This window comes from Fusarium phalaenopsidis (genome assembly GCF_050370095.1).
Source record: "Fusarium phalaenopsidis strain FUZ10S chromosome Unknown contig_32302, whole genome shotgun sequence".
Lineage (NCBI taxonomy): Eukaryota > Fungi > Ascomycota > Sordariomycetes > Hypocreales > Nectriaceae > Fusarium > Fusarium phalaenopsidis.
Window position 1 is genome coordinate 4376261 of NW_028145405.1, and position 24409 is coordinate 4400669.

The 24409-nt window shown below is 52.0% G+C and overlaps 8 protein-coding genes and 2 non-coding genes across 10 annotated transcripts; 7 read left to right on the forward strand and 3 right to left on the reverse strand.

Moving 5' to 3' along the window:
• Window positions 1-14: 14 nt before the first annotated feature.
• Window positions 15-842, forward strand: LRP88_08705 (uncharacterized protein; the record flags this gene model as incomplete). The annotated part of the gene is made up of 1 exon (XM_083245208.1): window positions 15-842. The coding sequence occupies one exon, from the start codon at window positions 15-17 to the stop codon at window positions 840-842; it is 828 nt and encodes a 275-aa protein (XP_083099702.1).
• Window positions 843-2943: 2101 nt separating this feature from the next.
• LRP88_08706 (uncharacterized protein) lies at window positions 2944-3816 on the forward strand (the record flags this gene model as incomplete). Its single annotated transcript, XM_083245209.1, has 1 exon — window positions 2944-3816. One exon carries the CDS (start codon window positions 2944-2946, stop codon window positions 3814-3816), a length of 873 nt encoding a protein of 290 aa, XP_083099703.1.
• Window positions 3817-5483: 1667 nt separating this feature from the next.
• LRP88_08707 (JmjC domain, hydroxylase-domain-containing protein) lies at window positions 5484-6989 on the forward strand (the record flags this gene model as incomplete). The annotated part of the gene is made up of 1 exon (XM_083245210.1): window positions 5484-6989. The coding sequence occupies one exon, from the start codon at window positions 5484-5486 to the stop codon at window positions 6987-6989; it is 1506 nt and encodes a 501-aa protein (XP_083099704.1).
• A 417-nt stretch (window positions 6990-7406) lies between these two features.
• LRP88_08708 (DUF4448 domain-containing protein) lies at window positions 7407-8586 on the reverse strand (the record flags this gene model as incomplete). The annotated part of the gene is made up of 2 exons (XM_083245211.1): window positions 7407-8110; window positions 8163-8586. 2 exons carry the CDS (start codon window positions 8584-8586, stop codon window positions 7407-7409), a joined length of 1128 nt encoding a protein of 375 aa, XP_083099705.1.
• Window positions 8587-9557: 971 nt separating this feature from the next.
• Window positions 9558-9659, forward strand: LRP88_08709. The gene has a single exon. It is a non-coding gene; the product is annotated as a tRNA-Leu (tRNA).
• A 228-nt stretch (window positions 9660-9887) lies between these two features.
• LRP88_08710 lies at window positions 9888-10003 on the reverse strand. Its single transcript, XR_014475184.1, has one exon. It is a non-coding gene; the product is annotated as a 5S ribosomal RNA (ribosomal RNA).
• A 1235-nt stretch (window positions 10004-11238) lies between these two features.
• Window positions 11239-12243, reverse strand: LRP88_08711 (uncharacterized protein; the record flags this gene model as incomplete). Its single annotated transcript, XM_083245212.1, has 1 exon — window positions 11239-12243. One exon carries the CDS (start codon window positions 12241-12243, stop codon window positions 11239-11241), a length of 1005 nt encoding a protein of 334 aa, XP_083099706.1.
• Window positions 12244-13589: 1346 nt separating this feature from the next.
• On the forward strand, window positions 13590-14585 carry LRP88_08712 (dihydrodipicolinate synthase family protein; the record flags this gene model as incomplete). The annotated part of the gene is made up of 1 exon (XM_083245213.1): window positions 13590-14585. One exon carries the CDS (start codon window positions 13590-13592, stop codon window positions 14583-14585), a length of 996 nt encoding a protein of 331 aa, XP_083099707.1.
• A 2138-nt stretch (window positions 14586-16723) lies between these two features.
• LRP88_08713 (uncharacterized protein) lies at window positions 16724-17299 on the forward strand (the record flags this gene model as incomplete). The annotated part of the gene is made up of 1 exon (XM_083245214.1): window positions 16724-17299. The coding sequence occupies one exon, from the start codon at window positions 16724-16726 to the stop codon at window positions 17297-17299; it is 576 nt and encodes a 191-aa protein (XP_083099708.1).
• A 2021-nt stretch (window positions 17300-19320) lies between these two features.
• LRP88_08714 (glycosyltransferase) lies at window positions 19321-21026 on the forward strand (the record flags this gene model as incomplete). Its single annotated transcript, XM_083245215.1, has 2 exons — window positions 19321-19390; window positions 19441-21026. 2 exons carry the CDS (start codon window positions 19321-19323, stop codon window positions 21024-21026), a joined length of 1656 nt encoding a protein of 551 aa, XP_083099709.1.
• Between the last annotated feature and the right edge of the window lie 3383 nt (window positions 21027-24409).

Consider the following 24409-nt stretch of genomic DNA (forward strand, 5'->3'; position numbering starts at 1 on the left):
AGACACCATCGACAATGAGCAACTCGAAGCGCCCCATCCCAGTCAGCGACGAGCTCCGCGACCAGCTCGAAGGTCATCTCGACGACTTGGTCAACTCTGGAGACGTCGAGCTCCCCCCTGGCAAGCGCATCCGTCTGAACCGCGCAGGCATTCCCAAGCTGGTCAAGGTGTCGACTCCCACCATTTCGATGCAGCGAATCCTTCAAGTCTACTACCACATTGTCGGCTTCTCTTTCACCCGCTCTGCTGAATGGGGTGTGTTTAAAACCGAGCTCAATGAGCTCAGGAGCGACGAGAGACTGCGCGCCAGCACCACTCACGTCGGCCTGTTGCGACGCATCGAAGCCGTACAAAAGCTCGTCGTGGAGGATTTCGAAACCTTGGTCGACCTTGCTCAGGAGCTGAAGGATTCCCCTGACCACATTAAGAACGCCAAGTTTGCCGTCGGCCTTCCTCAACTCGTCGGCCGAGTTCTCAACGAAGCGCCCGAGCGCGCCGTCAAGCAAACCGAATATCAGGTCATGGACATGTGGATCAACCTAGAGAAGTTCCACCGTGGTGTTTATGTTCTCGTCGAGCACATTCGCCAATGCCACCGCGACGCCAGAGCGAACCCTAACCACCAACTTTACTTTGGAAGGCTCGCGGCGCACTGCCTCAAGTCGTTGGTGGCAGTTTTGGCGCCATGGGATCCACGAAACGACATGGACCACGAAGTGTTTCGGTCTCTGAAGGAGAGAGCCGACGGGATTAGTCGCGGCAACCGAGAGGCGTCGCCTGGGGTCGACGGCGAAGTTGACGACGGGACTGAAGATGGGACTGAAGACGGGGCCGAAGACTAAACTTGCAGTCAACCACGAAAGGATGTGATGGCGATGGGCTGAGGTTCACATTGCGGTGATGACGCAGGTCATGGATGGTCGGAAGGGAAAGGGCACTACTCACTGCTGTTTTTGGGAGTCAAATTTCGAGTTTAACGGTCTGGGAAATTAGAGGTCAATAAAGACATCTAACTGGGAAATAAACGGTCAATGGTGACTTCTGACGGGTCAAGGTCGACGTCGACGACGGACTGATGGGTAGGCACGGGCGTCATGATTTGACCGTCAAGGTCTGCAGGTACATGGGTAGTTTTGGGCTCTAAACAATGTGTGCTTTCTAAAAACAATGTGCTGGAATCCATTACATCTCGAGTGAAGTAAGACCCCATTTCTCTGTTCTCTTAACATGACGAGAACTTATTCGTCCAGAGTCTTTGTCCCAGAACAGACGCCCGGGCTGCGCTATACTTAAACATTCTGCTATTCTACGAAGCAGGACTTCCAAACTAAAAGACCACTCTAGCCGTCGTTTATTCGCCTTCCCAGAACGTCAGTTTCTCTTTGATCTAGATTCACGTCGGGTAGCCAGCTGACTTACTTTCTCAAGGCATCCGTTGACCAGACCGTCTTTCGACCCAACAAACACTCGACGACTCGATTGCGACATGTCGTCATCAGAAGCCCCGACGGGCCCCATTGATACCGACCTTTATTCTCGATATCTTCTCAGCTCTCGTTTAGATGAGCTCGTCCGCTCAGGTGCCTTGGCGGTCTGTCAAGGCCACCAGCTCACGCTTGACAACGACGGCCTTCCCATTGTAACTGGCGTCGACACAAAGACAAACGTCAAGAAAAATTCGGAACAACAGAGATTGGATAACATCATCCAGTTCCTGAAATCACCCGTCGGCCCCCAGTCCGTGGATTGGAACTGTGCCCGGAAGGCTCTTTGCCAGCTAAGGGATGAGGGTGTTTCCCGAGAAGGAGATGCCGGCATTATGGCGTGGAATATGGTGATGGCAGCCCACAACTCTACAATCTACTACCTCCGTCTCTTAGAGAGTCTTCTAAAGGAGCTCGAGGTCAAGAAAACAGACGTCTGCCGACTGAATCGTATCCAGACGCTGGTTCAATGTTTCCCCGAGCGCGCATGTCACCTAGTCGGTATCTCCACCCCTGACGGTCTGGATGAAGGCGTGGTCAGCGATCCTCGACGGCCAGCGACGAAGCTTCTTGGGACTGTCGACAGAACCCGAGTATTACCTCCGTCGCTTTCTCGAACTTGGTGTGGTCAAGGTGCTGAATGAATGGAGGGGCCAGGATGTTTTTGTGATCCTGGAACGCATGGCTATTACAACTCGACGATTGCGGGAGGCATCAACCTAAGCCGAGGTTGTCTTTGTCCGATGACCACAGTCACTGCAATCATGGCCGCAGATTAGAATAGAGCACTTCGACAAGACATAAATTTGATTCAATCCATCTGTTACCTGTATCGGGCTCCGAGGGGCTCTGTGCTTGGTAGCTTGTTGATACTCTATGTCATTACCCCTTTCACAGCACCATGTCCACTATCAATCTGCAATTTGACCCACAAACACGACACGAAGACATTAGAAAAGAATGAAACGGCACGTTTGGTTAATTCAGGTAGTGCACGGTGAAGTCACCATCAGTCAACTTCACCCGGCACTGGTGGCCAGTGTTCACCTCTGGCAAGATATCAGTGAATCACTCCCTCTGGATTCACCCCCTCTTCCACCTCGTTCTCCTCTCTCCACCCCCTTCTCTCTCTCGCTTTTCGACTCCACTTTCCTCCCTCTCGCTCTTCCTCTCTTTTCTTTTTCTCCCACCAGAGCCAGCCTTTCCTCTCTCCCCAACCCGAGGTTGGACGAACCTCCACGCAGATTTACCTACTCTGCCTTTCAGATATCCCGGCCTCTAAACCAGAGTGCCCATTGCTCACCCCGTCAGTTTCTTTTCCGTCTCTGATCCATAAAAGCTATCTGGTAGGCACGCACGTTCTGCACATGACGGTGCTAGACCACTAACTCTCAAGTCTCCCCACCCCCAGGTCCGCCCAACTTCACGACATTCCTAAGCACCTCAATCAGTCAACAACTTGGAGGGTTCGCCTCGCGCAGCGCACAATCGAGAAGATGAGCACCAACGAGAAGCGAAGTTGGCCAGCACCGACGAAATGCAAGAGCATATCAACGGCCTTGTTGCGTCTGGTGCTATCGTCCTTGGGGATGGAAAGCGTCTCAAGGTTGGGGACGACGGTCTTCTCCAAGTCACTGATCCTGATCAGGACCCAATTCCCATGTCTTCTTCTAGTCCCCGGCAGAGACTGATCAACACCATCAACTACCTAGAGTCCCCAGATGGACCCAAGTCAGCCGGCTGGTGCAAGGCTCTCGCCAAACTTCACCAGTACCTCGAGAACAAAGATGTGCGTGGGATTCGGTTGGATTCCCGCGTTTGGGACGTCTGCAAAGCCGCCAATGACGAGGCAACCGATGACATCGCCTACATGGACATGCTTTACCATCGCCTCCGGTACGGAGGCATGGGGCATGAATGGGTCGGCAACGGGTACAAGTTCACCCAGTTCCCACAGCGCGCCTGTCGCCTTCTAGGCATTGAAATCCTCGATAACTTCGACGATAAAGCTTGGGACGATGGCTTGGCTGATCAGATGTTGGAGAAAGACCTGGGGGCATACAGGCTCATCCAGAGAGGCTTCCATTACCTCCAAGAGGCCGGAGAGAGTGAGAAGGATTGTGGTGACCACCCAGCGGATAAAAAGGCATCGAAGTATGTGAAGCGCTTTCGGAAACTCGAGCCGATGAAGGCAATCAAGGCGGTTGCGGAAACCGATGGGTTTCTTATCCTCGAGCGCAAGGGGGAAACAGCCAAACGCGTCCAAGAGGCCAGACAGGCCAGAAAGGCCGAGAGCACACATATCAAATCGGAAGGGGTGTGTTCGGACTGAACCTCACGGCATTGAAACCGCTCCCGCCGGCCTTTGATCTTACACTCTCTGTCTTTGGGTTGACGCACCTATGCACGAAAAGCGAGACTGCTGGAGGATCTCCTTGACAACAATTCGGGCAGCAAACTGGGCAAAGTCCAGAGACATTTGTTTCTGGTCCGTGGTTTCTTGGGCAGGAAATTCGTTGTGAGGGGGATTGTATATGCCGATTCTGAAAAACAGGCAGAGGGATCTTGGTACGAGCTGACGGATACGCGGGAAAGGACGAGACAACTTCCAGGTTGCCATCATGTCTCTAGGTAACCAATTGCAATGCCATTAGAGGCTACAAATCCTTTGGACGATAATTCACATCTCGCTGAGTACCTACTGATGTTCCGTGTCTTGCATTGCAAATCTGCAAAGCGCCGACAGCTTTGCGGCAGATGCTGTCTTGTACAACGCTTTTGCAACATAGAATACCATGTGCTTTTCCGCTCTAGACAAAGAAATGAGCTGGGGGCTACAGAATAGAAGCAGTTTGCCGGTTCTCGTCACAGCTCACGTAGCAGCCGCACCGCGACGTGGCTTACAAGGCAATCTGCCGTCAAAGAAGATGCATCCCGATTGATAAACAACGTTCAAGATCCTTGTCAAGGTGGTAGCGCGGGTATAAGATGGGGAACAGACAGAGTCTTGGCGCCGATCTCTGCTGGCAATGGCCATTTTTAGCCACGGGTGTCTCTCCACTGCCGCCATGATTTTGTCCGCCTCTCAAGGCCGCGATCGCAGCCAGCGGCGTTTACCATTTGGCTGGAAAAACTCTGACCGTAGGCGGCGTCACCGGTTGAGTCCGTTAAAGGGGTTGGCACCGATGAGAGACGGCCTTCAGTTCACTAATACATTTTCCAGGACATTTCCTCTCCCTAGTAATCGCAGTCCAGTCGCCCTCCCCTCACGTTTGCTTCCCATCTCCCTCCTTGGTCACATTCCCTTCCTTTTTTTTTCTTCCGTGTTGCCCCGCGCTAGTCAGGGGCCCTTGCAGGTGGCCTTCCGCTAGAACACAGTACGTACACGCAGGAGCTTCCACTGAGGAAGGAGGTCTCCCCGCTTCCACCCAATTGTTCGCCTGGTGCTCCTCCCGGCTGGGCCCTCCTTCCTTCCTTCCACGGGTTGGCTGACGGGCTCTGCGCCTGCTGCGGCTCTGTCCCATTGTCAGTGAGTGTCAGCGCGGGCAGCCAGAGACATGCGCCAGGTCGGGTGTGTGGCGGAAGGCACTCCCAACCTAGAAAGTACCTGCACTTTCAGGCTCTGCACTTGAGTCCCCGCTAGACTCTCGTTAGTGTCTTTTTTTCGCTTCTCACACGGGGACTCTTTCTCTAGCCTCATTTTCCTCTTGCTCAAGGGTTGGAGTTGCGCACAAAAAAAGCTGCTCGCCCTTTGCGCCCTTGAGGATCGCCTCTATCGTCGCCCGGCCGTCGTCGTCGTCTGCGGCGCTTTCTGCCGTCGAGGATGCACATACTGCATCCCTTGCCATTTTAACTTTGCAGTTCTGGCCTGTGTCTTGTGTCTTAGGTGGCGACTGCCCTCCATCATCCCTCACCTTCCCGCCCTCTCTCAACTTCACCGTCCGCAAAACTTCACCGCTGGCCTGTCGCAACTGCGCAACGGGCCCTCCCCTGGCTTCAATGGAGGTCCAACCACCGTCGCATGAGGCGGCGACTCCTCCTTTTCATTCTCACGAGCCTATCGTGCATCATCAGCTTCCACCCGAGCCTCTTTATGGTCCCTGGCTCCCGAGTGAGCAGGGTTCAATCCCCGCCAGTTTGCTCCCAGACGTCATCGAACCGACGCAATCTGCCCAGCAGGACATCGCGCCCGCGGTTCAAGAGCCTCGGGTATCAGAAATCGCCTCAAATGATCCGCCTGCGCCTCGCGAAACTCCGTCTGCCTCTTCAAACCCCCAGATGCCAGCAGATAGTTGGGATGCGAGCTCGACGCTTAGCGAACCAGCGCCCATTGATTGTCCAATCGACCACGACTATGACGGACCTCAAGGCCACAGTGTGCTGCGGCTCAAGCCAACCATCGACCAATGGAACGACTTTCCCGCCATTCTTGCCTCTGCTAGACATCTCGGGGCCGATGAAGATGGCTGTTTCAAAGTGATCCTCCCGCAGGAGCTGCATGAGGAACTTCCAGAAAAGAATTCCCAAAAAGTTGCAGCAAATGCCTACCGGCCCACCCAGATCAAGAAGAACAGCTTCTGGAGAGTCGACACTGTCCCTTCTGAGGGCACCTTTTCTTCCGACGTGACGGGTCCAGAATGCACCGCCAGTGCTCTGGACGCCATTGACCAGCTGAGAAAGATGTTCCGCAAGAATGACCACAAGCAGATCCGCAATGTTCGTTATCGGGTCGATGTTCCCGCATGGACCACCGAGCAACGAAGGCAAGCGGGTGTTCCTGAAAAGAGCCCCATACATCCTCTCAAAGGAGACAAACTGGAGAACACAAGAGCCATTATCCCTGGAATTCACACGCCTTATGTGTACGAATCAGGTCCGCATTTCGGAGCGAGCTTCCAGATTCATGCCGAGGACTTCCGACTCGTCTCTCTGAACCATCTCTACAAGGGCCGCAAGATCTGGATCGTGGTTCCGTCCACGGCAGTCGACGTGGCCGAGGAAGCTCTCGGCCGAAAAGGCAAATGCTCGCAGTTTATGCGCCACCGGGCTGAATTCTTTTTCCCTCAGAAGCTCGAAAAACTAGGCATCCCCTTTCGCATCGTTGACCAACGCCCCGGCGAGACCATAGTGATTCTGCCGGATGCGTACCACGAGGGCTTCAGCACGGGATATACCATTGCCGAGGCCAAAAACTATGCCGACGATGCATGGACTACCGACACATATCAACCATGCGAGATCAAGTGTCAGCTCGCCACGGCAATTCCGGCCGAGCTATTGAGGCCCCTGCAGGACGGCGAGACGCAGCTGGATCTCTGCGCCGGTTACGAACTCATGTCACAACAAACAACACCAGCGCCAGTTACAACACCGGTGCCGATGCCGGTGCCAGCGCCGGTACTGGTGCCAGCGCCGGTACTGGTGCCAACACCATCTGAACCAGTGAAGCGGCGTTATGAAGGCGAAGAACGGGATAATGGCGATATCAAACGGGTCAAGGAATAGAGCGGCGCATGGGTTCATCTGGTTTTTCTTGGTCTTACGGAGTTGGTTTTGTTGCCATGGCTATGATACAATCTGCTAGGGACGGATGGGGTTTTGTTTTGGGAGGGATTCGGGATACCCATGAGACCCGGCGTATGTGATACTATCATGGCATTTGCCATGATTCACGGGATCGGTTCTCTTTTTTGTTTCGTCTTCACGGTGCTGTCAAGACAGCCAGGGGAAGGCTATGCATAGTATTGGGTTGATGGACAAGGCGTTCATATTAAGTCTCATCATACGTCATTTATCATTACTCCCACTCGCCGTCATCCAGATGCATCCGTTGATGTAGATTTTACACGTCAAATGAGACCACTGTCACGGACAGGCTGGCTCATATGACACCCCCATATACGCTTCACTTCCTTCTCTTTCTCAACGGCTCCTCTCCTGGTCCTGTCTCCTCATCTCATCACGGAAGGCGTTGCGGCCACCAGTGGTACCCTGCTGGGCGAACGAGGGATCAACAGGGCTGCCAGCCAGGCTGCCGAGGCCGTCGCTGTCACGGCGGCGGTGCTCAGGGGCGTCACGGTACTCGCCAGGGGGTGGCATGTCACGGGTGTCGAGCTGGATGCCGTTGTCCTTTCGGCCAAACAGGCGGCGCTCAGCACGGCCGGTGTATCCGTGGCGGCCGCGGCTCATGATGTTGCCAAGTCCGATGCGGCGGGTCTTGCGGTTCCAGAGGCACACGCCGACCAGGAGGAGAGCAATGGAACCCAGGACGACGGGCAGGGCGATGGTGAGAGTCTGGCCGTGGGGAACCTTGGGTTCCTTGTGGGCAGGAAGCGCGGGGGCGGCGACGTTGAGGTAGATGGTCGAGGCCTTCTTCTTCTCGGCGGTGTGGTTGCGCTGGCTGTAGAGGGTGATGGAGATGTTGTGGTCGCCACCGAACTTGCGGTACGAGTCCTTGACGTTGAAGGGCCAGAAACCGAAGGCGGCAGGGACCTGGTCGAAGTCGTCGCCCTCCTTCTGATACTCTTCGCTGGTGGTGTTGTAGATGTCGAGGCGGGCAAAGACCATCATGGCGGCGGTGGTGTTGTCGGCGTTCTTGTCCTCGAAGTAGTCGGGGTCCCAGGTGACTGCAAATTTATTAGTGGTTGGAATTGGGCAGATGTGAAGGCTGTTACTCACCAAAGTAGGTCTTGCCAGTGGTCAGGGTGCTGTTCTCGTAGGGAGAACAGAAGGGAGCATTGCTGCCGTCCTTGTTGTGGCAGCGGGTGAAGGCACCCTCGCCGTGCTTGCCAGAGGCGGTGGGGTTGGGAGGCTCGCCAGTGCTGGTGTAGATCTCGCCGTAGTAAGTCGAGGTGTAGACGGTGGCGGTCAGGTCATGGGGAGCAGCGTCGACGATGGAGGTGACGCCGTCGACCACGGTCATGGAGGGCGTGTAGGTGGTGGCGGGCTGGGCCTCATCGTCGACGGAAACCCAGGCGGCCGTCTGGTCGGCTCTCTTCTCGATGACAACGTCGCGCTGTTGGTTGACATTGGCGTAGCGGACGACCGAGGCAGAGGCAGAAGCCACGAGGCCGACCGAGGCGAGGATCTTGGACGCGTGCATGATTGTTGTGGTGATAGTTTGAGCGGATGAACCAAGATCGAACCAGACCAGAGGAAGAATCGCCGACGGAAGACAAGGGCGAGGAAGAAAGGAGAAAGGAGGTTGAAGAAAAGGAAAATAAAAGGAAGAAAAAGTTGGAGCTGCCGGGAGATGAGGTCGTGACAACAAAACAATGCCTACCATGAAAAGAAAGCGCCGATCTACCCGGGGCGCGGGATTGGAATTGGGGAGCCTCGACCGCCCAACCACGTCGAGGTATTATTTCGCGCAGCAGCGCTCTGGGGCCAGGTACGAGGGACGCTAAAAAGGCCTCAGCGCAGGGGACGAGTCAGGGGTCGTTGGCAGGTCTTCTCCGGGGCTTCCAGCAGGATTAGAGCGCCACAGCCGACCGATGATGCCGGGCGTGTTGATGTCATTGATGGAAGGATTCGGAGATGGAAGGTTGTTCAAGAGAAGAGGGTAGAGACATTGTATTGAGTACATGTTAAAGATTCAATATGAATGTTTGTACGGTACTTGTCTCGTCTCGTGTTGTTGGTTTTGCTTTTCGTGTTGGTGCCGCGGCTGAAATGATCGGCATGCGACCAGACATGGCCTTGATCCTTCCGCAGCGTGCTACCCTGCACGATCCTCTGTGACAATCCGGATTTCAAATTGACTGCCTGGATCATGTCGTGTTTCGCTTCATTGCCTTTTCATCTCACATCTGTTAGCAGCCAACTGTATTTGTACGTCTCTGTTGTGTGTAGTTGTATTCTCGGCGATCGGCATGTCCGAACATGGTAGTCAATAAGCTTTTCAAGTCCAACCTCCAATACACGACAAAGTCAACAACCATAACCTCCTATGACAGCAGAGTAAGCCGAAAATACAAAGAAATGCCCCCAACCTCTCTGCCAGCAGAACTCCCGACCCTTATGGAACGCTTGGGCTCGGCCTCCCACCATCAAGCGGATCCCCCGAGATCCTCCGGTGAGATGGCCGAGTTGGTTATGGCGTCAGGTTAAGGTCACCTTAACAACCTAAGATTCCTGATGGAGCAATCCTCCTGGGTTCGAGTCCCAGTCTCATCAAGACTTTCTTTTTGCGGTTTGGATATGTTGTTGTGCTGTTGTTGTCATTGTCGTCGTTGTTGGTCAACCTTCCTTTTTGGCACAGAGCTAGAAAAAAAAAAGTTTCATAATTTTTATGCGAGCAAAAGTTGGATTGGCCAATCAGAGCTGAGCTCTACCGGCTAGCCTTCAACACCATGGTTTGACATCTTGACCAGCAAAAAAATTACAAAAATTGCAAAGAAAAAACATACAACACCAGGGATTCGCTGGTCGTCACCGACCCAACTACTAGTCCGGCGCTTCGGAGCTTAACTATGGGAGAGCGGACGGGATCCCGTGTTCTCTCCGAGCTGTGGTCGTATGTGCCAGTTGAGGCTTCACAATCGACTTATAGCCACGTGAATCCCAATATGAGAAGAGTTGAAGAGGAAATTCCACAAACACCATTGTTCAAAAAGACAGGCCTTTTGTCCGAGAGTAGGCTCAATCGTGACACCTCAAACTCCAATAGCCAAGTCGTTCTCACCCGACTGCTTCTTCTCATCCTCAACCCTCCTTCATCGGTGGAATCTTGCTCGGACAGGCAGTGTTGGGACATTCTGCCGCGCCGAGTCCTTGGACTGCGCTCCGCTTGAGTTGATGTTGTGGTGAAAACCAGGCTGCTGGGGGAGTCAAGCCCTCATCCTGCCGGCAGACCTCGAGGCTGGTCTTGAGGTAGGGCATGCAGTATTTCCATAGGAGGGTGACACTGCTGAAGCAGACCGGACACTGGGCAACCGCTTCACTGCACATGGTGTCGGATCGGTTGATGATTATATACTCGAAAGTCGGCAGAGAAAGGATAGGGATGAAGGATGCGCAAGGTTGAGAAGGTCGAGGAGAGAGTCGTCTCCCAAATGGTCGATATATATACCTGTTGCCCTGTTGTCACAAAGATACAATCTTCCCCGGCACAGCCCCTTTTCAATCACAAAAACGAATGCCGCCGCCAAGAGCCCGACTGGCTGTCTCTTGTATTATATGGCCTACCATCAACTCACACCGTCCCATGATCGGCGGCCAATCTGAGACCTGTCAGTTTTTTTTTGCCTCCGCAAACACAGCTTTGCTCGCAGGCACCTGCCGTTAGCTGATTCTCTCCTAAAGATGGTGATAAGAATAATAAAAAAAAGGCTCTAAAGTATTACCTTTATTATGATATATAAATTAACTCTCTTATGATACTTTATATAAATTTATTCATAATCATTATGAGGAGTTAGGTAACTCTCCTTATATTCTGGTGTCGTTTATTTCTTGACCCCCTTGGCAGGCTCGTTGCGCGGCATTTCGCACCACGGTTACGGACAGACGTGGATTGGCACACTGATAGGCGCCATCGCATGCGCCATCGGGTCATTTCCTCGGGGGTGAAACGGTGACACAAGACGGGAGCGCATACCAGACGACGAAAAGGAGAAGGAGAAGTAGGTCACCTGCTGACCAAGATCGGATATCCAATACCATTGCCATATACATTTCCCACATGACGCCCTGTCCATATTTTCCCCCTAGACACGGAAGCACAAACAAAAAATAAGAAACAACCCGATCCCCGTTAGTAGATTTTGATTTGCCCATATTTGTTAATGGTGAGCACAGAGTCGGCCGAGCACAAGTAATGCGTGTTGGCTCCGTGTTCTCTGTCAAAACCCAACGGTCCCCACGCAGCCTCCATGTCCTCGCGGAAGTCCGTCTTGGGTTTGCCGGCCTTGATGCGCTTCTTCTCGAAGAAGATGTAGGCCGCGTAAAAGGTGATGTTAGTGTTGCCGTCACGGGGACCTTTGCGGCCCATAAAGTACCGCATGTTGGCCGCTGAGACGCTTTGCCCCTCGGGCAGGTTCTTATTGATCTCGCGGATAAAGGCTGCCTGCGTGATACCATCGCGGGCCAGGACGTGGCGGACCTTCTTGCGTATCTCTTCGCACGTGTCAAAGACGGGCACGCTGCCCGTCTCCTCGCCGTGAAGCTCGTCAACACCACTCACGTCGAGAATATCGGCCGCCGCCTTTGCCGAGACGGCCGTCTTGGGCTTCTTGGACTTGGGGGCCTTGAGAGGAAGACCCTGGAGCTCGCGCTTCTTGAAGAAGCGATGCGCCTTGTGATAGGTGTCGCAACCGTCGCCGTCCCAGGTGCCGGTGCGGTTCATGAAGGAGAGGTAGGCCTTGCTGCTAACGCCAATGGTCCTTTGGAACTCGCCGACCTTTTGCGCGCCCGACTCGGTCCAGTTACGAATCTTGCGACGGACCGCATTGCACGTGTCGGTGATGACATCGAGCCGGGGGTCATAGTCGTCAATGTCTTCAACATCGTCGGGGAAGAGCTTCTCCCTGAGGTCTTCCTCGCCGGCGTCCGACTTGCGCTTCTTCGATGCTGTTGTGGCAGGCTTGGGCTTGGGCTTGGATGCGCCTTTGGCTGTGGTAGAGTTTTCCTTATCTGCGGATGCGATGGGTGACGAGGAGGCCTCAGTCAAAACTGGGCTGTCATCGCTCACGAGATTGTTATTGTGAAGCTGAGCCATGGCACGTCTTGGTGACCACGACCATCCAGCTTCGGTCGCCATTGTCTCTGTGATACGAGTTCAATTTAAAGGGTTTGCAGGTTGTTGAATGCAAGACACAGCGTCGATGTAATAACCCCACGGATGACGTTTTCTGTCTTGGAGCTATCGGCAATCTTGCTCTTGCCCACTAAAGATGCGCGAAGCTTGCACGATAGCTGCGCGTTGCTTGAGACTTTGTTGAAGCACTGTGCACTGTGCGAGTCTGTGGTATTTCCTATTATGGCAAGATGCTAAGATAGGTACTATTTAATTATTCCCGGCCGGCGCTCCGTACGGAGTGGGGCCGGCTCCGGAGCTGATCGGGTGCCGGAGCGGGGCAGCACAAAGAGCATGACTTTGAGATGGTACACAAAGGCTATATGCACAATGCAAAAGCAGCATCTGTCCCCGAGGGTAGGATGCCTGGTAACCCACGGGCCACCATTCCACGCCAACGGCTCTAGCTCAATGCAAACAAGACAATCTCGGATGTCGTACAGATAGGGATGGAGACACTTCGTGGGGGTCATCATCCTCGGGAGTCGGAGTACACAACCGCCAATACGAGAAGCGGCATTAGAAAGGGCACGAGACTGCTAAGACCTCAGGCGCGGGATGCAGACTGTCTACATGCGCCCTCTGACCCGAATTGGGGGGACGCCAGCTTCAACTGCATACAGCTCTGGATCCTGGCGTGAGCATCAGCTCGTCATGCCGGAGAAATATTTAGGTAACGGAAACGATCAGATGTGTTCGGCAATTGTTGTATACTACTCTCGTCGAAGCTACAGGTCACGATTGGTTAGCAGTTGTCGGGCCGGGCAGCGTGGCTCACAGGTCAACTACCAGACAAGTTTGACGGATACTTGTCCGAGACTCGTTGTCATTTTCCACCACTCACGCGTCATGATCGCCCGCGGCGTCTGCAACCCCCTCTTCCTTAAATCCCCGGACTGATCAATGCTCCATGCGGCCCAGTGGAGCTGAAGCTGGGGAAATGAGACAACCGCTGTGGAGTTTGTGGGACCCCCCTCTTGGCCGTTTACTCGGTCCTGGCGTGGGGGGGTCGACGGGCCTCGTTGAGGATACTACAGCTCGTGGGGGTTCCGGATGCTAGAGTCAAACCACATGATGGTCGTCTTCGGCTGGTATTCCCGGCTTTGATTCGGCTCGAGTCTGTCCGAGTTGCTGGTAGGTCCGGCGGGATCCGGCTGTGTCTGTCTTGGATATATAAGACAGTGACATGTTCGGGAGGCCTCAGCTTGATGTGCTTTGTCTAGTAGAGCCATAAGAATCTGTGTATTCGGGACTCCTCCGTATCTGAAGCTCCTGTTCGTCTTTCAATCTTGTCAGTTCTCAGCACCATCATGGCGGTGTCATCGACAGCAGAAGAGAATGGAACCATCAACCACTCTGCAACCACAACGGCGTGCCCCTTGACCGATGGCATCTATGTACCGACCGTTGCATTTTTTACCCCTGACAGCAACATCGATGTCGAGGCTACAAGAGCCCACGCAGCTAGACTCGCACGGGCGGGCGTTGCTGGCCTCGTCACCCATGGTTCCAACGGCGAAGCTGTCCATCTCGATCATGAAGAACGACGACTCGTTACACAGACTACACGAAGTGCCTTGGACCAGGCAGGGAAGCGTGACCTACCTCTCATCGCTGGTTGTGGTGCCCAGTCAACACGAGAAACGGTAGAGCTCTGCCGTGAGGCCGCTAGCTCAGGGGCAAGCCACGCCCTTGTTCTCCCGCCAGCCTACTACCACAACCTTCTCACAACTGAGCTCATTCAACAGCATTTTCGCAAAGTAGCTGATCAGAGCCCTATCCCCATCATCATCTACAACTTCCCTGCTGCCTGTGCCGGCCTCGATCTCAACTCTGACACTATTCTTGCCTTGGCTCAACATCCCAACATTGTCGGCGTCAAGCTCACATGCGGAAACACGGGAAAGCTGGCCAGGGTAGTGGCTGGGACCAAGGATACGGCTTTCAAGACCTTTGCTGGAAGTGTCGACTTTACGATCCAATCCCTCTCTGTTGGGGGACACGGGGTCATTGGCGGCACGGCCAACATCGCCCCTCTGGCATGCGTTCAGCTCATGCAGCTGTGGAGGGAAGGCAAGCAAAAGGAGGCTGTGGGATTACAGGCGATAGTATCTCGCGGCGATTGGGCAGCTATCAAGGGCGGCTTCATAGCTGTCAAGGCGGCACTGGAGAGATATTATGGGTACGGGGGTCAGCCAAGGAAGCCATGTTCGCCCCTTGAGGGTACTGCGCTCGACGCTCAGCTGGAGGGATTCTTGGAGCTTGTCGATATGGAGAAGAGATTTGAGGGTGATTGCAAGAGCTGACAGATGTTTTTGCTGCATGTAGGTGGTCATGGAAGTAGATTGTACCTTGACGAGATGACAGGTCGACTAGTCGCAGCTCAGATTCTCATAGAGATCATGACTGAGGATCTTGTCACAAACCACTATTGTAGTTTCAACCAAATCATAGCTGCTGCGGCTTTGCTGCGTGATTGCGTAGTGAGGTTGTCGTTTGGCCTCTCAGTTGGACGGAGCACGCACATGAGTATGGTTACACAACCTCAAGCAAGCTGACCCATAGAAAACATGATCCCCCACGCAACAGGTATCTGTTACCAGACGTGGCGTGTTTTCAGTAGTTCATGTTACTTTGGGGGCCCCAATCAGTCAGGCCACATTAAGAAGCCGGAAGGAGTCATGAGTGAGAACTGACGGGAGGGCCTCAGAAACTGCCGTTGACCATTCAGTGAGACTGATAGTGAGGTTGAAATGTCGCTCGAAATTCCCTCATACTGGGAATACCTGGATTAGGATCGGTGTGATAGATTTCTCATCTTCGCCTTTGATGGCGATCAGTTAGTCAGGAATATCACAGGTTTGATGTTGCTATCGTTGAAATATCACAGGCCATCAGGGAAGGCTGATTTGAGACATTCATATGCAGTTGTGAGTAAACCTTCCAAACCTTCACCCTGAGAACACTCTTCTAGAATGCGTGTCTGAAAGCCGACAGTTAGTGACACCGCTTGGTATTGAATGTAGAGCGTCATATATATTAGGAGGAGACTATCATCGGCAAATCCATAGCCAGATGCCCCCTTCATGCTTCGTTTGCTGTGCCCTAACACAGTGACCTTGGAAAGTGCCTAAGTACATAGAGGTCAAAACCGGTGATGCTGGATCAAGTTTGGCTCAATCAGTGATCGCAGTGCAATCCGCAAATGGAAACTGCTGCGTAGACATCAGCCACCTAGAATCAGCAAACAGCACCTGGCTTAGATATATAAACCTGCTTTGAGCTTCTCGAGCTGAAGAACAAGATGACACTGGTATCAACAGAATGGAACAGTATATTAGACGTTGTGTCACCGGTCACCCACACTGGCTACCTTATCTCCCACCAGGATCACCGAGACCTAACTCCTCCTTTTCCTTTCTTGACGGCTTATATATCACTTTACCACTACTAGATACGACACACATCATCCCGCAACCATTTGACCTTCGCCTCTTGCAGTCTTTGCCACTCCAGGGGCTGGCAATGACATAGAAACCCTAGTCCGGTTTGGGAGCCTTGCTGTGAGGCAGGAGTTGGAGTTATCCACAGGCCGCGGATAGGCTGAGATGGCAGACCAACCACGCCGAAAGTCATCCGCACACTCAACACCCTTCAATAGTTTCCACTACTATATTGGGATAGAATGTTGGTTGAGCGCAATGCCGTGGGGAGAAGATATCAATAGCCTGATGATATCCGAATGTACAGAATCTTTGGCCACTGAGAGAAAGGAGCTGGCGGCTGGGGGGGGGTTGCTATCTCGGCGATACTCGGATCTTGAATCCCTAGATGGAACGTCAAGAGCGTTCAGGGAAAACCAACAGCACGTTGACGGACTTTCTCTCTCCTCAACTCCCCTCCTTGACGTTTTTTTCTGCGCCCATGAACAATTACTTTCATATCACTCAAACAATAAACCCACTGAACACCAGAGATTCGTGTTATTGTTAAACATCTGCCTTTATTACTCTACACATCTTGGCGCTCTCGGCACCTTTGTTCACTTCAAGGACAGACCAACTTCCTTCACTAAACATCAGTCAATGAAACACATCACAAGCTAATATTGCAACTATTATATTCACTTTATTCATCCGTTTATATAACCATGCGTACATTATACCCAAAACCAAGCAAGTGCACTCACTTGACCATTCAACTGTCTCTCCGCCGAGCTGTTTATTGGCACTTTTGCTAGACCTTGGCACCGGACACATTTCCCTCTTTCTCCCCTTGTACTATGTGTATCAAACACGTAAATGTGTGCTGCCACTGCGGCGAGCTCATGGAGCCGCATTGGGTCAGCTGCAACTTTCATCTCCTTCTGTCCCGAACAGCTCTGAGCCAAGATCCCCCACTGGCAGAGCCTCTCCACAGCCAGTGCCCCTATCAGAAGAGCTATATGCGTCCTACGCTTCGGGGGTGCGTCAACAACGACTCTTGCCCCTCGTGGTTCTGGAGTGTATTCGAGGGGCTTGGTGGGGTTGAAGACGAAAGTCAGGAGGTGACCGAGACGCAAGAAGAGGTTGCCAGAGCAAAGTATGAAGCGTATAAGAAGGAGTTTGCAGAAAGCCACTACACTCGACGATCACCCCCAATTCGCAAGAACTTTGGAGAATTCTTGGAGACGGCACTTGAGGATACACCTCCCCCGGACTCGGAAGACAGTTCCGACGACGAAATTAGCTTGACGGATGATGATGAAGAGGAGGAGCTTCGATTTGAGACTGACTTTCTTGGCAGTCTTTCGGGCTCTATGGAAACCAGCAGCGCTCCTCCTGGGCTGGGTGTCCACTTTGAAATCAACCCTGAGTTGCTCACCCAAGGAGACATTGCTGCCAAGGAAGACAGCCCAGACCCAGAAAGCGAGTCTCCCTCGGCCGAAAATCTGGCAATGGAGTATCGAGATCTCATAGCACCTATCTGGGCATGGTTCTTCCCGAACGACTCAGACCCCGATACTGAAGTCTCTCAATAAAGTTCAATTTCCCCAAGATCAATTCGCAAATGAGGTTTTTTTTTACTATTTATATACTACAACATGTCTACCAAAAGGGCGATATCAAATACTCACATCTTCCCCAAACTAATTTTAACTTCATTCGTCGGTTGCATCGTCGTTGGAGACTAAATTTGAGATTTCCTCCAACGTCTACAAGCCTTGCCCCTGGACGCAACCTACAGTCCAGGGGGTGACGTCGGGTTACTGTCTAGTTGGACGCACGCCTGAAGTCCCACTTGCGTTTTCAACTGCTCCCAACAAATCCAGGGGCTCTGGGAATATCCCCACTTGTGAACCGAGTTATGTCCGTCACGTCAATTCCTCCCGGCGCATCTACCAAAACCCCGAGGCCTTTGCTATATATAACGTTACTCTCAGTGTCGAAGACATGTGGAAAATTCGCCTAGGCATAGACAAGATTGCAGGCGACATGGACGCCGCGCTCGCTAGCGCGAGCTAATATAGTAGCTCTCTAGGAAGCACCGCCAAAGATGGTATCAATTAGAAGCCTCGTGCTCTCCAATCACACCGCGGATGGCACTCCCGCGGAAGGGGCTCAGAGCCGGTATGATAGTAGTCCCGTAGTGAAGCTCTGGCGAGAAGTCGGCCAGAGCCGCCGGGAGCGTCCACCATTCGCACCTCGTGTGGACTGCTGGAACCCCGTAGAGGATGGAGAATTCGACTCGGATCAAGTCTTTGACTTTGATTGGCTGATTTATGGTCTTTTATGCACTGGTCGGCAATGTTTGACGGAAGAGGGTAGGAGGGTCAACTTCACATCCTCCACTTTTGGGTTGCCAACGTCAAGCCATCTACCGACAACCGAGGGAGGCTTGAGGATTGAAACGACCTCAATTGGAAGACATGAGAGGGTAAGATTAAAGGAGAATTAACTCTCGCAGTTTACTTTGGTCATCACGTTTGGCCAGGGCAGGCGGGTTCGACGACGCTTTTATTGGGTCTCTCTCTGAGTGAACTATTCACAGCACCTATCTAGTGTCCCCAAGATAGCACAAAATCATATACAGCAACTTAATAACCAAAGAAATTAACAAAATATATCTTGATATGATAGTTTCGCATAGTAGCGTGCTTTGTCGTGTGTCCATTGTTGCGAGGAACCTGCGAGTGCGTGCCTTACCCTAGGTAGGTCCTTGACCAACATTGTACCTCGAATTCGCTGTTGGCCTCTATGTGGAAGGGGAACAAATCAGAGTACTTAGAATACGCCTAGATAGTATTTAAGGCCTTTTATTATATCTAAGTGCCACGATTAAAACCTGCCAGTTGGTCTATCATGGCGAAAGCAGGCCGTAGTACACACCATGGTCAATAAATAGTTATCCAATCCACATCGGAGACCCAATTCCGTAGGTCAGGGTGCTTAGATCTTCCGACCCCAATACTTTAAAACATGGTACAAAATTATAATATCTTTTATTTGAGACATGAGATTTGTTTATGTAACATTCGTCTGGATGAAATCGCAATACTCGGTTACACAATGGTCATCATGACGGTCCATCATGACGATAGTACGGATTTCAGTCTCAATTGGCGCCAATTCCGATGAGCGGAAAGTGGGCACGGTGGGGGGCTGAGCTCTCAGCTACGGCGATCATTCTAACTAGAAGCAGTAATAATCAGCGGCCGTATCTTGAGCTTGGCTTGCTCATATTCTCCGTTAAAGATCAGATAAGCTTCTAGAAGCCTTTTTCTAACTTCCAGAACCTCCAAGAGACACATGAAGTCTTAAGAAGAGGAATGTCAACTGTCAAATATCAAACCTTTCCGGGTTTTCTTCGTGTATCGGACTCGAATCCTTCCGGAAGAAATCACACCACCGCACGGGATTCAGCCCTACAAGCTCAAACCCCGGTGCATTAGAACCAACACCATAGATCCACCTGATAAGATTATAAGTCAATGCCCGACCCTGTTATTGAGCTCTCAATTGACACGCCGCAGTTTTGTTTGATCAACTGACTCCGTACACAATGACTGAAGGCAATGACTGGCGCAGGAGGATCCTCCTTCTGGTCACAACAGGGGGCTTCACACACGCTGGTAACTCAATGCTAACCCTCATTATAACTTAAACTAATGGCCTTACGTAGCTCCTGTGCTCGAAATCGGCGCCGTACTGGCCTCGCGAGGTCATGAAATCCAATTCGCAACATGTGCCGGCCAAGAGTCCTGGGCAGATGACTACCCCTTCATCAAGACCATCCACACGACTGGCCCCGCGGCGCCAGAGGATGAGATGGACGCCCACTACGAGCGCATGCGACTCTGGACACACAAGGACGGCTTCGCTCCCATGTGCAAGTCCAAGTACCTCTTCGATCGCTTCTGGACCGATGCCTACAAGTGCGTGCGAGCGTTGTGCCTAGATGCCTCTACAAAGCCCGACTTTATCATTGCCGATTGGTTCGCCGATAACGTTGCCAGGGATATGCTGAAGCAGTTCAACGTTCAAATCGCCAGTGTTTGGCCTCAGATGCCCTTTATCATGGCTCCTGTGAACTACCAGCCAGGTCAACCGGGCTACCAAGCCGATGGAGCCATGACTTCCGAACACGCAACCCTGATCTCAAGATTCCGAAACGAATTCGTCGTTGTCGCTGCCATTCCGACCGTTATAGGCTTCCTGCGTTGGACGCGCAAGATGCGCGCTGATGCTGGTGTTCACTATAGCCAACCCATTCTGACCAAGCCGGACTATCTCGTCCTGGTCAATTCGTTCTGGGGCCTCGAAACCCCTAAGGAGTTACCACCACTGATGGCTTCAGTCGGCCCCATCCTGGGCGACGAGTATCCGCCTTTGGACGAAGACCTAGATGAGTTCCTAGAAACGCACGACAAGACCGTCTACGTCTCACTTGGAACGCACGTTGCCCTCCCGGCTGAAGAGCTTGAAAAGGTGACCCTAGGCCTCATCCAGGCTCTCGATGCCGGCTCCATCAACGGTGTCATCTGGGCCATCCCTCGCAAGGGTCGGGCCAAGTTTGACACTTCAAAGTCATACCCTCTCGCTGACGGCTCCGTCCTCAACGTGGCAGAAATGCTCAAGGATGCCCATACTCACTTCCGCCTACCAGTCTTTGCTCCCCAACGAGCTGTTCTGGAACACCCTAATACGGCTTTATTCCTCACACACGGCGGTGGCTCAAGCGCCAACGAAGCCCTCTTCCATGGCAAGCGAGTTCTGGTGGTTGGCTACTTCTTCGACCAACTCTGCAACAGCTCTCGTCTTGTCACAGCTGGAGTCGGCCTCTCCCTCGACAAGTCATACCTCACGCCTTCATCCATCGGCAACTCCATCACAAGAGTCATCCTCGACACCGACGGCACCTTTGCCCGCAACGTGCGCCGCATGCAACGCATCGCCGTCATCAACTCCCGTCGGAAGGAGCTTGCAGCCGACCTCGTTGAGGAGGTCATGACGGACCAGGAGCTACGATTCCATGACGGGGTTGAGCTCCGACCGATGCATCTACAGACCGCCGATGTGCGAATGCCCATTTGGAAGGCAAGGAACTGGGACATGTGGCTTGTTAGTATGACTGGTCTTGCTGCGACGGGCTTTGCGAGCTGGTGGCTGGCGACTGAGGGTTGGAAGACGTTGCCGGGTTTGCTTAGACGTTCGGTCGGTGTAAGTAGGAATCTCATATCAGAGGTTATCGAGAAGCGACTACGATAAATATCAGGTAACTTGACTGTTTGACGCATAATCATAAGAATTAGGTAAATACCTATATAGGTAGTGAGTATGGACTTAATGACATGTGAGTGTCATGTTTAAATATGCTTGGAAGGATTATTGTCAACGAACGTGTTACATCAGCTACATTTTTATCTTATTCCGCCACCTTTTTCAGCATGTTCTACTAAGAGCTGGAGGGCCTCAGGGCTGTCCGTGCAGATCAGGCTCTGGCCGAAACTGCCTTACCTCTCCACGTTGCATCTCTGTCGGTGAGCAGTTTCAACCCATGCCATGCAGCCGATGAACTAAGCGACGTGCAGCGGATGGCCTCACGTCAAAGCTCATTTGCCAGTTTGAATGTAGTTCCAGCCACAGTTACATAGACGCATTCACAGAGAAATGACAGATCCGAGAAGAGCAGGGCTGTGTTGTGGCTTTGACTCTGCATGCGATGCCGTGTTGGCCTAGCGTAAGGCTCTGGCTAGATGAAGTGGTAGTCGATCGATCGCTGGGGCAAACATGACATTTAGCTTGACACGATCTGCACCCATCGCCCTTTGCTCTTGCAAACCGATCTCGAACTATTCCTCCGTGACTTTGTCGTCATGGAAGTCGCGCTCACGTTCGGAAGTCTAGGCGACATCATACAGCTCTGCCAGCTCGCCATTCGACTCGGTCGAGCAGTCGGTGTGGGATGCGGAGCAGTTGGGGAGAGCTCCAAAGAGTATCAGGAACTTCGCGAGGACCTCAGCTTCTTTGTGCGCATATTGACGCAGGTGAAGCCCCCTTTTCGAGATTTCCAAATGACTCTACTAACAGACCCTTTACCTCAGGTTGTCGCAACTTATGAAAAGCACGAGTCAAGCACCTACCTTGCAGACCTTGACCAAGCATCAAAATCCGTCGTTGACAAGACAGCCTCCCTGATACAGGATGCCCTGGATCACTTCCAGTCAAGATACAATAACAGTCTTCATCCAGAAGGGTCTGGAAAAAAGTTAAAAGATGTCTATAAGAAACTCGAGTGGTCAACAAGGGAGAAAGAGCGGATACGATGTCTACGAGAGAAGCTGCAGGAAAGCGTCCAGAGGCTTCAACTTTTGACTAGCCTGGCAGCAAGGTAAGCCTCATTCAAGGTATCATAGAAAGTGATGTGAAGAACTAATCCGGAGTTCTCTAGGAAATCTGCTCGAGTCGACAGCGCTGCCCTACTTGCCTGAGTCACTGAAGTACAAACCCTTCTGTCAAAGACGTGTGCCAGCCAAGAGGAAATACTTCATCTCATAAAACGGCGAAAGGCAAGCGAAGATCAGGCACAAAAGCTGGACGACGTAAGCCAGATGCTTGTGAGGCAGGACAAGAACAGCCACAGTGTTTTGGCCGTGGCCGGGGACGCCCTCAGCGCTATCCTTCAAGTCAAAGACCTAGTTATCCAGGTCTCTCAGAATGTCATTAATGTCGACATGGTCTTCAATTCATCGCATATTCGACCAATGGATCCTACGAATGAGCTCCCTGCCATTATCGAAGACGCACTTGGCTGTCAAGTCCCAATCCCGGCTGAATGGCTAAGTTCACTGGAGTGGGAAGTAAGTACATACCTAACCCACAACCTGTAACATATTTATTCTGAACACTTCTAGGCATTATATGCCTTGCTATCCTGTCATTTCAAAGGGCAGAATGAACACGAAATGGTGATGAGGCGAGAGTATGCTCTTGAAGAGAGCGCTTCGGGGAGAGACCTGGACCCAGAGCGTCCTTTGCATCTTTGCCTACGAAGAGGCATGCGGATCAACATGAGCATGATATTTCAAACGGCCGAACGACTTTCTGGTGCTTGCCCACGCTGCAGGACAGAAACAGCTGCACCGGAGGGCATCACAGTACAGTGGTAAGGAATTAATCACCAGTGTTTATGACCCGAACTTTGAACTAATCTATCTAGTCCGAGGTCTGACTGTGGCATGTGGTTTCGTATGCAAGAAGCTGTCACGAACGGCTCGAACCAAATGACCTCGTCAAAAGATTCGGGCAAATTCAGCACAAGATCTACCATCTTGGGAGTGACGGCTGCAGCAAACATGCCTGCTCAACCAGCTGACTTCCAGCGGGTGCGACTCTTCCGCCACGATATGAAGATGAAGGTTTCGAAGGTGGTGTCAAAATCCAACGAAAATCCGAGATTACAATACAGCCCTCCGCCTCTACCAAGCTATGCGCGTGAGTTGACGTGTGTAAGTAACCCACCACATAAATTGCAATCGTAACGTCTCTTAGGCCTTGTTCGCAAAAAAAACTGACGGTTTCACAGAGGAATTGCACACTTCCTCGAATTAAACGTTGCGTGTCTGACATGTTCTGTACTGACTGTGATTTCGGACGACGACACAATACAAGTCCACTACTCGTCCTAATACCGAATCATTATTTCCAACAGCAACGGCATAAGGAGGCAAGGAGAAGAACTTATCTAATATAAGCTTTTTAAGGGAGCTCTTTATATATTTCTGTTTTACTAATAGTGATTTTATAAAGGTTTTAAATACTATATTTAGTCATATTTTATTATTACTTAATTCAGCTAACGTACATGATAAGCTTATGTCCCAGACAAGTATGTGTCCCAAAAATCCCTCAATCTCTCTCTCTTCCATTTGATCAATTAATTCTCAACCACTAAATATGTCTGAATTCAATAGCGAGGGTAATATACTTCTTGCCCTTCAAGCGCTTCAAAATAACCCAAAATTACGCATCCGACGCGCTGCATCAATCTATAATGTCTGCCCTAAAAAGCTAGGTCGCCGCCAGAAAGGCATGCAATCTCGACGCGATTGGATTCCTAAATCACGTAAACTATCTGATCTAGAGGAACAGATCATTATTCAGTTCATTCTCGACCTAGATTCGCGAGGATTTCCCCCGCGACTGCGTGGTGTTGAAGAAATGGCCAACCGATTGCTCGCCGACCGCGACGCGCTACCCGTCGGCAAGCGCTGGGCTTCCAACTTCATCAAGCGGCACCCGGACCTTAAGACGCGTTTTTTTCGGAAATACGACTACCAGAGAGCCAAGTGCGAGGATCCAGCTATTATCCGTGACTGGTTTACGCTTGTGGCGAACACGATCGCGAAGTATGGCATCCAATTAGAAGATATCTATAACTTTGACGAGACTGGCTTTATGATGGGCATAATTCAAAGCGGAATGGTCGTCATAGGCATAGATAGGCGTGGAAAGCCAAAATTAGTGCAGCCTGGAAACCGGGAATGGATTATAGTTATCCAAGCGATTAATGCAGAAGGCTGGGCGATCCCGCCGTTTATTATCGGTGCGGGCCAATATCACCTCGCCAACTGGTACCGAGAAAGCAACCT